The following is a 12,027-nucleotide window of genomic DNA, read 5'->3' as shown; positions in this document are numbered from 1 at the left end:
AAGAAAGCATTTTTTGTATCCAACAATATATGGAACTAAACTGTGGGATGGGGGACAGCTAATCACGTCTTTTGTTAGCTCAGAAAATTACCATTCTATAAACACAACTATTCACCTATAAAGGTCTATTAACATCCTAGTTAACCAACTGTATATTTCTTCTGTTTGGGTAGACTCCTTTTCATGTAAATCTTCAGATGGAACCGTCAATATTATACCAATTATGTCTTTTATTTCTGGTTCCCAGGCACATTGCCTGGGATGCAGGGGGCATTTAATAAATGTTTGTTGAATAAATATATCAATCTTGTATTTTGTAGCAATGTCCATTCAAGGCATTCAAAGCACCTCCAAAGCCTTCATCACATTCGTTTTAAGTTCCATTCAGCGTGCAGATCTACATCAAGTCCTTTCGCAATCCTACAACTTGTGGGCTAAAAAGTTTAAAACATTATCTAAAGCATACTCAGCTGCAGGAAGAAACAATGATTAGAGGGTTAAGAGTGGAGGCCAGTCAGCTGACTACACTATTCCAAGCAAGAGATGAAGGCAGCCTAAACTCAGGTGGTGGAATGGACACCTTCCAACGCTCCCCATGCAGAGCACAATGACTGCCTCTGGATGGTACAATTTGCTCTAGCATAGGTGGCGTGTGCTACATCAAGAAAAGAAAGCTGGGCCGGGTGCGGTGGCTCATGCCTGTAATCCCAGCACTTTGGGAGACCCAGGCGGTTAGATCCCCTGAGGTCACAAGTTCAAGAAGAGACTGGCCAACATAGCGAAACTCTGTCTCTACTAAAAATACAAAAAATTAGCCGGGCATGGTTGTGGGTACCTATAATCCCAGCTACTTGGGAGACTGAGGCAGAAGAACTGCTTGAACCCAGGAGGTGGAGGTGGAGGTGGAGGTGGAGGTGGCAGTGAGCTGAGATCACCCCATCTGGCCTGGGTGACAGAGCAAGACTGTGAAAAGAGAAAAAGAGGGAAGGGGAGAGGAGGGGAGGGGAGGGGAGACAGAAGGGAAGGGAAGGGAGAAGGGAGAAGAAGGGAGAAGAAAGAAGAGGAGAAGAGAGAAGAGAGGAGGAGACGAGAAGAGGAGAGAGAAGAGAAGCCTGAAAAACCCTGGGGGAATAAAGAAGGCAGGACTGGGAGATAACTCAAGGATTTTTTCTGTCACTGTTCAATTAAAGGAATTTAGGCACCTCGTTCCATAAAATGTGCCACAAATTTGTAAGCTGGCTATAATACCTTGCTGGTGGGCTGGTGAGATCATTTGTATCAATTAGAAATATTTTTTAAAGGTTATCAAAAACAAACTCATTTAAGTACATTGTAGGACAACTATGCTACCTAGCTGGGGTATTATTTTAGCTATAGAGTCAATTTTTTTTAAGTTTTTGTGTATGACAGTAGAAAATGTTACAACAAAAGCAAAACTAAAAGCCATAGCAACTATAAGAATAAAATTTCATTTTAATTCCAGGTTTGGAATGGTCCTCTTAATAGTTATAAACTAAAATATCAAAGTTTAATAGCTTAAAGTATACAAGCTCAAAGGAGCAAAGCTGTTCACCATTGCCTTGTATTTGAAATGAGTCACATTAGACAGAAGAAACTTCCCTACAGTCTCACACATCTCTGAGGCAGATCTGCATTCTTAGGTGATAGACTAACTAGAGCCTGGAATTTTCATTTGCTAGCCCATCCTTTCAAATGGGCATTTTGCTCCTTTTTTCTTATTTTATACTATTTCAGAAAACATTGACTGCCTAATTATCCATTCTATATTCCATAAAGTCCTCCAACATTGTACTCAATTGCGTATTCAAATGCTGTATTTGTTGAGCAGGGTATATGAACTGTTTGAAAGTTCCTGCGATCACATTACTCTAATTAGCCTATTTTCCAGAGAAGACCAATGACAGAGACTGGCACTTTCCAGAGAGAGGAGTCTGTAGCAGCTGGGGCCCTGCTCTTCTCACAGTGCCGCAAGGTGACAGGGACATGTGGTGCTGCTCCACCCTATATACACATTCGCTGTTTTGGCTCATCTCAGTCTCTAGCCTCGCTTCCTGCCACCACCTCATTATTTATTCAGTTGGTTTTTAGGTAATTCAATTACCTGAACCCCTGGGCCTGCTGTATTGTGGGGAACGGGATGTGAGTACAGACCACACTCAGCTACTTCAGGCTAGGCTTGGCTACATATCTAATTCCGCTTTTCTCCCACTACCTAGCTCTGAATTTCTTGTTGTCGTGGTGACCTGGCAACCATGTTCTGAGCTTTCCTGCAATTATCTGTACAACTTGAGTCAAAACTCTTTAATTTCACTTGATTCAGCACTCCAGAGCCAAGAATTACTTGTTCAAAGGAGTTCATAGGTATCATTACTATACGGTTTTCTTGTGAGATAAAATAAGAAACAGGTAACTACCACATGACTTCTGGTTGACTGATTATAATGATAATTCTGAGCTCTATACAATCTTGCTTACTCTCTCACCCCGTATTTCTAGTAGGAAAAAAACCAACAGCATGCTCCATTTTCCATTGATCATATCACAACAACTCCATTCTGAATAGCCATTGGGTGTCACAGTGTTACCCAACCAAAGCCATTACAGTTGATTGATGAGAAAAAGGCTAACTGAAAATTGTGAGAATGACAGGCATAGCTCACTCGCTCGCACTCTCTCTCTCTCTCTCTTTCTTTCTCTCTCTGCTGCTCTGCTGCTGTATTAGGCAGAGAGCTACATGCACTGCTACTAAAGAAGCTTCAGAAATCCTACTTGCCTAATCCTCATTCATTTTTAAAAACCTTAGCATTTTTAAACATTTATTTGAAGGAAGAATTTGTGAAGAACTGCTTAGAAGGAATAAGTCCTGGTAACCTAAAGGAAATTAAAATTTACAAAATTTGACAGGATACAGAAACTGACGATTTGATAAAAGTAGTTAGCCAATTGCTCTGGTATATAATGTTTAAGACTCAGCATTACATCTTTGTTAAATATCAGAGGCAAAAGACAGTTCATTTTCTTCTTTATAATAATGCAATAGTGAGGCCAATTACTCAACAGTTGACAAAAGTCCACTGACATATGAAAAATAAAAAGCATTATACTGTAGCTAATACTTAAAATTCTATCTAGTCTTATGTTCCTCTTCTGAAAAAGAAATTTGCCCAAGATCATCAAGAAAAGGTTTGGTGTAAATAAAAGGTTAAAATTAACTGAATTTTAATAATCTAATCTACAGCTTGACATAAACCCTCCACTCCAAATATCAGGTGGCATTATGAAATGTACGGAGATATTGTTTTTCACCTTTTCTGTGTCAAAACATTATCAATTCATTGAACTTCTCTTGGGATGTGTTAATGTGTCATTCACTAAGATGCCAAATAACAGGGACTGAACTCTTTGCTCTTACTTTGTCTCATTCTCACCACTAGAGAGAAATCACATTCTGGTCTGGTAAGAGAATCATGATTTCAGAATACTCTGTTTCAATACGGAGCAACCTTAACCAAGATGTGACGGTGACTGGCCCAGGGATTCCAGGGTTCCAGACCCTCAAGTTCTCCTAAAGTGATCCTTTAATCTTCTTTGCATCATAAGGGCCTTACCTAGACAAGGTAAGACTTGTTAACTTGAAGCCTTTTTTGCTTATACTCTATACTCATGTCACAAGCTTCATGGATATACAGACGTGAGGTGTATCAAGAAATTTTCTTCAGTGGAAAAGTCTCACTACTCTAGGGAAAACTGAAAAATTTACTGGTTCCCCTGAAGAAGAAATAGATTTGATTTTTATGACAATAAGAACTGAGGGCAGAGGACTAAACATACTTGCTAATCATTCAAGGAAAACGTTAAAATACTATGTACAAGAGGGCTAGTTATTGCTGAAGCTTTGCTTAAGAGTAAATCAAACAGTTACTGTCTGAAACATAATATTTAAATATTAACCATAAATATTTTGCTCAAAATTATTTCTGAAGTTCCCTCTTGCTACCACCTTCTTTCTGTTTTAGGAAAAAAAGTCATATCTCCTGGTTATGTCATTATTTTGAAATACACATCTATATTTATTTGCTTTCTGTATCAATCTCATATTCTTAAAATTAGATTTCTCATGTTTGTTGAAGTTATCCAGGTCCCATAAATTCTCATATCTAAATAATTCTTTCTTCTTTAAACAATTTTGTTTGTTGAGAATCTTGACATTCTTCCACAGTGATACTAAGTTAAAAAAGAAAAAAAAGAGAGAGAGAGAGAATCTTGACATTCAGCTTTCACCCCAAACAAAAGTTGTTTTGGCTTCATTCCACTAAATGAAAGTATTCTCCATAAATCCCTTATTTCCACATGATATACTTCACGCACAAACTCCATAAATGAGTAAAAAATATATACTCAGAAGGTCCTTCAAATGAGATGATTTTTTAACTCTACTAACATTAGATAAGAAATCAATATTTAGGGCCGGGCGCAGTGGCTCACGCCTGTAATCCTAGCACTTTGGGAGGCCAAGATGGGTGGATCACCTGAGGTCAGGAGTTCAAGACCAGCCTGGCCATCATGGTGAAACCCCATCTTTAAAAAAAAAAAAAAAAAAGAAAAAAGAAAGAAAAGAAATCAATATTTACCCTTGAGGGGAAATTCCTGCCTTAATAAGACAAACTTCAATTTTGACTACATTTTGTTTAAGGAGGATGTCTGATGATCTGCCATCTGTGATTTTATTTATACCCAACTAATCTATTTTACTACTCTTAAATTGAGGCCTAGAAAGTCTTAAATAAATTTCCCGAGGTCTAGCAATGATTGTCCCCTGAGCTGCGACAAATATGCAGGTTTGGAAGTTCTCAATTCCGTCTAAATGTTCTAAATCTTAAAAACTTCTGATAGCCTCAAGATATGTTAAACCATCCACAGTCTGAGTCCTAGTTTTAATTATCAGATACACAACTATTACACAGAGCTCCATGCCTGAAAAGAAACGAATGGCATGGGAAGCACGTTTATGGAGAAAGGCAGGGAAACTACTCCCCAAAATATATTCATGGATTATTGGATAAAGTCAGGCTAGAAGAGCAAAGAAAGGTAGTCGATAAATGGCATGCTCTAAAACTGAATTTTTACAGATAGTTTTCAGCATGATTTTTCTGTTTCACTTTTCACCGTCAGCTGTGAGCTGTTTCCAAGTGTGAAATCGCCTAAGAGAGGAAGCAAAGCTATCATTTGACATCTGGGAGCGTGGAGATTGGGCGGCAGTGAAAAGCCATTTTGGACTTCTTCAATTTACACACATATTCACCTATAAATTCTCAAGTCTGAAAAGTATTCAATGACAAATATCAATGTAAATTTCAAGCATTTAAAATTAAAGACTCATAATGGGGCAGAAAATAAAAGTGAAGAACTCACATTGATAGGATACCGTATCAACAAGACTAGAATGAGAAACCTGAATGATTATATTAGGTTAACACAAATAATTTTACACACTTGTCTCAGATCATATATTAAACTTTCAAATATCATTTTCTTGTATTTTTGTTTAAGAGACAAGGTCTTGCTATGTTGCCCAGGCTGGAGTGCAGTAGCTATTCACAGGCATGATCATCACACACTGCAGTTTCAAACTCAGCCTCAAGCAATACTCCCACCTCAGACTCACGTGTTTTTGTTGTTGTGGTTTGTATTTTATATGCTTAGTAGTACAGGTTCTATTTTCTAGCTGTTTTTGAATAATAAAATCTAAGGAAAAAAGTGGTAAGAAAAAATATCTTCTTGAAATTTTATTTCTCCTTTATACTTAAAACACTATAAACAAAAGTTTATTCTTTATTTTCATACGTTAATAGATCAAATGATAAAGTACATAAAATCCTTTGGCTAAAATTTTTGTGTATATGTGTAAAACGATATAAAATCAGAGTAACCACAAGAAAGTCATCTGGAGAAAAATAACCAATTTACTCCAGTTTTTATTCTCTAATCTCTCACAACAAAAAAAAAATAGAAGAACCTAAGTAAAAGTATCCTAATAAAGTATCTACAAGTCTCCTAATGTGGAAACTAGACAGTGTTATATTTATATTGTCATGCTATACAATCTGTTCCTACTTTGTGGACTATTTCTTTTGCTTTTTCTCTTCCTGAACTCCATTCTATGTTTCTGTGGTATGAAAGGAACCCATTTACCATGAATGATGTTTATTTAAAATAAAACCTTTCTAGAGAATCATCCTAGATAATCTAAGGATACAAAGTGAACCTAAAAGGAATGGCTTCTACTTTGAAAACAGGGCTGGGTTTGATCAGTGAATTCGTATTCTCAAGACCCTCTTGATGGGTCTGCAGCTGCAGCCATTTATGCGCTGGCTTTTTCACAGATGTAGACAGAGAAAGCTCCATGGTTTTTGTCTTTTTGTTGTTGGATTTGTTTTCTTTAATATAAAAAAAGTGGCAACTTTCAAAAAAGTTCTCCATTTTGTTATAGAAACTTGCGAATCTTGGACATCCTTGGGCGTTTACATTGTTGAAATAATTATGACTTTTTAAAATCTAAGATCACAAAGTTGGCAGAAACTATACTTAAATAACAGAAGGTGATCATTTGCATTTCAAAATTTATCTGTCTCGCTTTTCCCCTCAATTAAACCAAAACATGTTGATTCACAGGTTTCTGTGTGTGTTTTTTCTTTTTTAAACTTATTTATAGAGCAGAATAATGGCCCCCCTGCTAGTTTGGCATTTGCTCAAGTTTCTGTCCATGCAAATCAAATCTGTTACTGGAAATTTTTCTCAAAATATAAAGGCACATCATCCACAAGATAAAAGGATACACTGCTGCTATTATAAAGTACAGGGCAGGTGGATAATGTTTTCAGGACAAACATGTGATAAGGATTCCCAGGAGGTGAAGTGGCAGGGGTAGAGGGTGCATACTGTTTAAACAGAAGTGAGTCGCTCTCATCATAATCTTGTGACAACTTTACTTTCTAACCAAACATCAGCTGCTTAGACCTGGGAAGTAAGAGGGAGGGGATCATGTGAGAAGGAATTACTTCAATCCTTAGTGTTCCTAGGGGTATATCCGAAGGTGGCTAAACACTCTATGTCCCATGCAGTTACTGATTTCTATTTTTAAGCATTGAAATATTAACATACTATCATTGCTTCCACCCTTTGAGGAGAGGAAAATCTATTTGTAGTTTTGATTTATCTGTAGCACTGTTACGAACTTTTGGGGCAAACAGTAACTCACAAATTTTTGCTCCAATTCCCCGTAAGTTATAAATGAGGGGTGAGAGCACACAGACTTAACCAAGTTCTATAATTCTCTAGATTTAAGGTCATCTTAATTTGAACATTGGTATTACTTTTTTGTTGAGGCCATTACTGGTTTTTTTTACCTGGTTGGTAAAATTAACAGGCCCAAGGAATGGAAAGCCTTTCCACATTGTTCAAAGCATGCCATAACACTAGAACACTTTTGAAACTCACAAAACTTGAAAGTACAATTCTTTTATGTAAATAATGACAACAAAGCACCTCTTCAGACTACAGCTTTTCTCAAATGCTAGTGAAGGACAACCTGGAAGAGGACAGCAGAAATCCATTAATGGTAGACTGCCACCTGCTGGTAAACTAAGAGAATTGTAATTTCTGGGACAAGGCTTAAAAATTAGAACTTGGAAACTGATCTGTATTAAATTCAGTATTTCAGTATAGGAAATTGAAAGTATATATCTGTTGATGAATGTAATATGGTTCTGTTCCACATATATTAAAACTCTCAGAATACCAACATGTTATGGATATTAAAGTAAATGTGACTGCTTGAAAATAAAGAAAAATAATCTGCTAGAATGCCGAAGTACAAACTTACAGAGTTTCCAGTAAGTAACAATGTGCATACTTATTAGGAACCAGGACAAAAGAGAAAGTAACAACAAAAGTAAGAAATAAGGAGCTAGTTACAAATATTAAACAATATTCCATAAATGTTTGGTTTTGTTACATGGTTCCTACTGTACTTCACTTGAGGATCTAACAATCTTGACTCAAAAAAAAACTTCCAAATTAAATTTGATCCTAAAACTTTCAAATTCATCAGAATTAACAAATATATTTCTAAGTACCTTGGAACCTAAAATGTTATTTCTTATCAAATTAGAAAGTGGGGAGGATTTGTTTTTTTAATCAAGTAACTATAATAAAGTGAATTCAACATGAAATTTTTTATCCATATGATTTCAAAACACAGCATCACATAATCTACTTGACAGAAATAATGTAGGTGTGCTCTACTGTCTCTAAGAAGAAACAAAAAACAGTCTTAATTTGAAGGAAGAAGGAGGAAAGAAAAGAAAACCCTAATAGTTGCTTTCAAGAACATTTTAGGATATTTATTTTATAGGTTGGAAAACTGCTATTCTCTACTACGAAAATAATTCTTAACAATGAAGGCTGTAACTAGAAACAATATAGCTCTTTTAATCCTTATGATCATCACTTCATATTATGCAGAGAAACAAGGTTAGCATCAATACACTGGTTAAGCTGGTAAGTATTAAATACTATATTGATCAACAACTAAGCAGATTATGTCAACAAAATCAGCTTCAAACTCCTTTGAAGGCCAGGGGGGTGGCAGGTGAAGTAACTCTAGCCATCCAAAGAGGCTAAATGGAAGGCAAAAGGTGAACAAACTTAACAGCCCCATCTGCACTGATGAGTGAGAAAAACCAGCTCAAATGCAATTCACATGTTTATGCTACCTATAATTGTCAGTAAAAGATCTAATACTCATAAAATAAATCATTAATTTTTAAAAAATAAAAACAATTCAGTAAGGGTAAGATAAAACTGTTGTATCTAAAAACATTTGTTCTAAAATGCTAGGTTGGCACATTACTAAAATCATATTGCATTTTTAAAAATCTCCATTTTCCCAGGCACTGTGGCTCACGCCTGTAATCCCAGCTATTCCAGGGGCTGGGGTGGGAGGATTGCTTGAGGCCAGGAATTCAGGATCAGTCTGAGCAACACAGCAAGGCCCCGTATCTACAAAAAAAAAAAATTAAATTAGCCAGGAGTAGTGGCATGCACCTGTAATCCCAGCAACTTATGAGGCTGAGATGGGAGAATTGCTTGAGCCCAGCAGTTCTAGATCAGCCTGGGCAACACAGAAAGACTTCATCTCTACAAAAAAAAATGCTTTAAAAAAAATTAACCAGGCATGGTGGTGTCCACCTGTAGTCCCAGCTACTTGGAAGCTGAGGCGGGAGGACTGCTTGAGCCTAGGAATTGAGGCTGTAGTAAGCCGTAACAGCAGCACTGCACTCCAGCCCATGTGACAGATTTGAGACCTGTCTCAAAAACGAAAAGAAAAAAATCATGCATCTAAAAAGGGTCAGGCTATTTAAAGGTCCTTGTAAACACTAAGAAGTTAAGACATTTCTAAGAATTCACTGCAGTTCTTAGTGAGATATAAACTCATTCAACAATAATAAATATGTAAACACACACATACATATATACCTATGAATTATTTAACGGGCTTAGCCCCAAAATTTGTTTTTTGAAAGGTTAAACAGATAACCAAATCCAACACATACGTAAACTGCTAGTGAAAAATACAACTTTATATAAAGAAATGAGAGCTGCCGAACCACTCTTTCAAGTGAAACATTTTAGGAGATTGCTCTAACCTGGGGCACAGTACATTCTCTCTATGGCATCGCTGTCACAGGAATCTTCAACCTCACTCCACCTGCTAAAATACGTTAGCTGAATGTGTCCTAAAAACAAAACGACAGGAGAAATCAAAACATTTTTCTCTTCCATTTTCTGCAGAAGTGAACTGTAATTACTCCTTTTGTAGCTAAAAACAGTATCATTAAGAATAATGGCATCATTAAGTACTAGAAGCTATTACTGGGGGTGAATTTGCTGCACTGATAATGAAGCTCTAGACAGGAAATGAAGATACTAATTACAAGATAAAACGCCTACTCAGTTAATTGGAAGCAACAGCGAATAAAAAGAAATGCATTTGCAAAAGTTCCTGACCTCTATCATTCAATAAGATGTTGTTTGGGTTCAAATCGCGGCACACAATTCCCTCTCTATGTAAAGCATCAAGGGCTACCACCATTTCAGCTGCCCATCTTTGAATGCAGCCCTCTGGGATGTAAAACCTGGAGGTTAGTGCTAATTTTTTATCAAGGTCCTCAAAAATCTGATGTATTTCCTTGTCTCCTTCTAGCACTAAACCACTTTCTCCCTTAGTCTCAGAGTCTCTCTGGAATAAAGAAGGTGGTTCCTCTTTAGCCAAATCATCAGTTTGATCTGTAAACAGCAATACTTCTTCTGTTTTTAAAGCGTCTGTGCTTGCAATATATTCATTAGCACCTGAGAGTGGACTACAAATATGGAATAAGCTTTCTTCTGTGTTTTTTGCAGTTACTGCTGATTCAACCACTCCAAGTCCTTGAAACTTAGGATCTGAGCTGGGTAACAAAGACATATCTTCTGAACTGCTATGATCAACGGCTGCTACAAATAACATCCTGGGATCCTCCTGTGCATAGTGTTTCTCTGTTATACTATGGGATTTGGGCCCAGAGGGATCACTCAGTTCCTCTGTGCCTTTCTCCTCATGTGTTTGGCATTGTTCAGCACTAAGCCTGAGGCATAAAACATCAGGGGTTTCCAAGAGCTTACTTTCTATTATCCCTATATTAGTTTGTGTAAACTTAGTAGGTCCCATTGCTGCAGCTTCTCTTGTTGGCTCCAATTCACCAGGTAAATTTACAAGAAGATCAGGTCTTCCTTCATCAGTACCACTGACATCATCAAAAGCAGCATCTTTAAATGAAATAACTGGCACTGAGTCATCTGAGCCCCTGCTAATGGTGTCCTGAGCTTTAAACTCTACCTTGCTTTCACTAGTATTAAAACTCCTAGATGCACTGTCTCCATCTGGAAGAGTAAAGAATTGTTTCAAAGGTTCTGATTTTAGACTATACAATTTTTCTCCAAAGTCAAGTCCCAGGAGTTCGCTTGCACTATCCTTACTGTCTATCCTAAAGAATTCCATGGGGCTATTTTTTGATCTACTGAGGGAATCTGATGTTCTTGGAGAACTAACTGCTTCTGGGTCATCGTTGGGGAAGAGCTTCAGCTCATGAGCTCTCAGCTGTGTGCTGGGGCTGTCACTGTCAGCAGCAAGGTATGTTGGGAAGCTTTTAATAGCTTTAGTATCAACACCATTCCCTTCAGTCTTCATGAAGGGCTCCTCATTCAAAGACCCTGGTTCAATCTTTTCTTGCCCATATTCATTGCATAATGTTAAATAACTAGTAGTACATTCTTCTTCTGAACTTGAACCAGAATCTGGCCATTTTGGAGAGCTATCTGGGCCATCATCTTCCTGGTTGCTGTCATCTTGAGAACTTGGAGTAAGACTACTCTTCAAAGGCAGAGCTTTAAGCATGCTTCCACCATCGCTTCCTCTGGATTCAAAGCTACTGCTGTCCTGAGGACTAGAAGCTGGATGTTGCAGGTGAACTTTTGCAAGTGTAGATTTTTTCACTTCCTTGATGTCAAAGCTTTCTTCAGGACTTCTGTTTAGAAATTTACTGATATATGACCACAGTTTGCCACCTGTGAACAAGTATAACAAAACAAACAAAAGAATTAAGAGCTCCAAATTAATAGTTATTTATTAAGCCATTAGAAAAACAAAAATTATTTTAAAAGTCAATCAAAACAAGTCACTAATACCCATTAATATCAAGTGTGCCTTAAGATAAGCATATTTAATAAAATGCTTGTTATTGCTGACTTGGTGAGTATGGTTTCAAGCATATTTCCTGAAATCAATTATTTTTTTAAATGCCAACCTATTTCTTCCTTTGAAGAGAAATTAGTTATAACAAATACTAATATGAAATTTCATAACTAAAATTCTAAAGTTAAATATCATTTAGTTTTAGAAACATCTGA

General features: G+C 36.9%; 1 protein-coding gene across 7 annotated transcripts in view; it reads right to left on the bottom strand.

Annotated features, from left to right (window-relative positions):
* Positions 1-12,027, bottom strand: part of RPS6KC1 (ribosomal protein S6 kinase C1) — a 199,864-nt gene that overhangs the window by 22,457 nt on the left and 165,380 nt on the right. For 5 of the 7 annotated variants that reach the window (XM_012459629.2, XM_064383496.1, XM_064383499.1 and 2 more), the window contains 2 exons: positions 10,090-11,685; positions 9,729-9,818 (listed from right to left, as the gene is read on the bottom strand). In XM_012459629.2, the coding sequence (XP_012315052.2) occupies positions 9,729-9,818; positions 10,090-11,685 (1,686 nt within the window). Of the gene's footprint in view, positions 1-4,020; positions 9,082-9,728; positions 9,819-10,089; positions 11,686-12,027 lie in introns of those variants that run through there. The other 2 variants (XM_064383497.1, XM_021677181.2) reach the window with 2 other exon arrangements.

This window comes from Aotus nancymaae, unplaced genomic scaffold (genome assembly GCF_030222135.1).
Source record: "Aotus nancymaae isolate 86718 unplaced genomic scaffold, 86718_ANA_hifiasm-v0.15.2.pri h1tg000032l_0, whole genome shotgun sequence".
Lineage (NCBI taxonomy): Eukaryota > Metazoa > Chordata > Mammalia > Primates > Aotidae > Aotus > Aotus nancymaae.
Note: the sequence above shows the minus strand (reverse complement) of the source record. Positions and strands in the feature narration are given on the sequence as shown.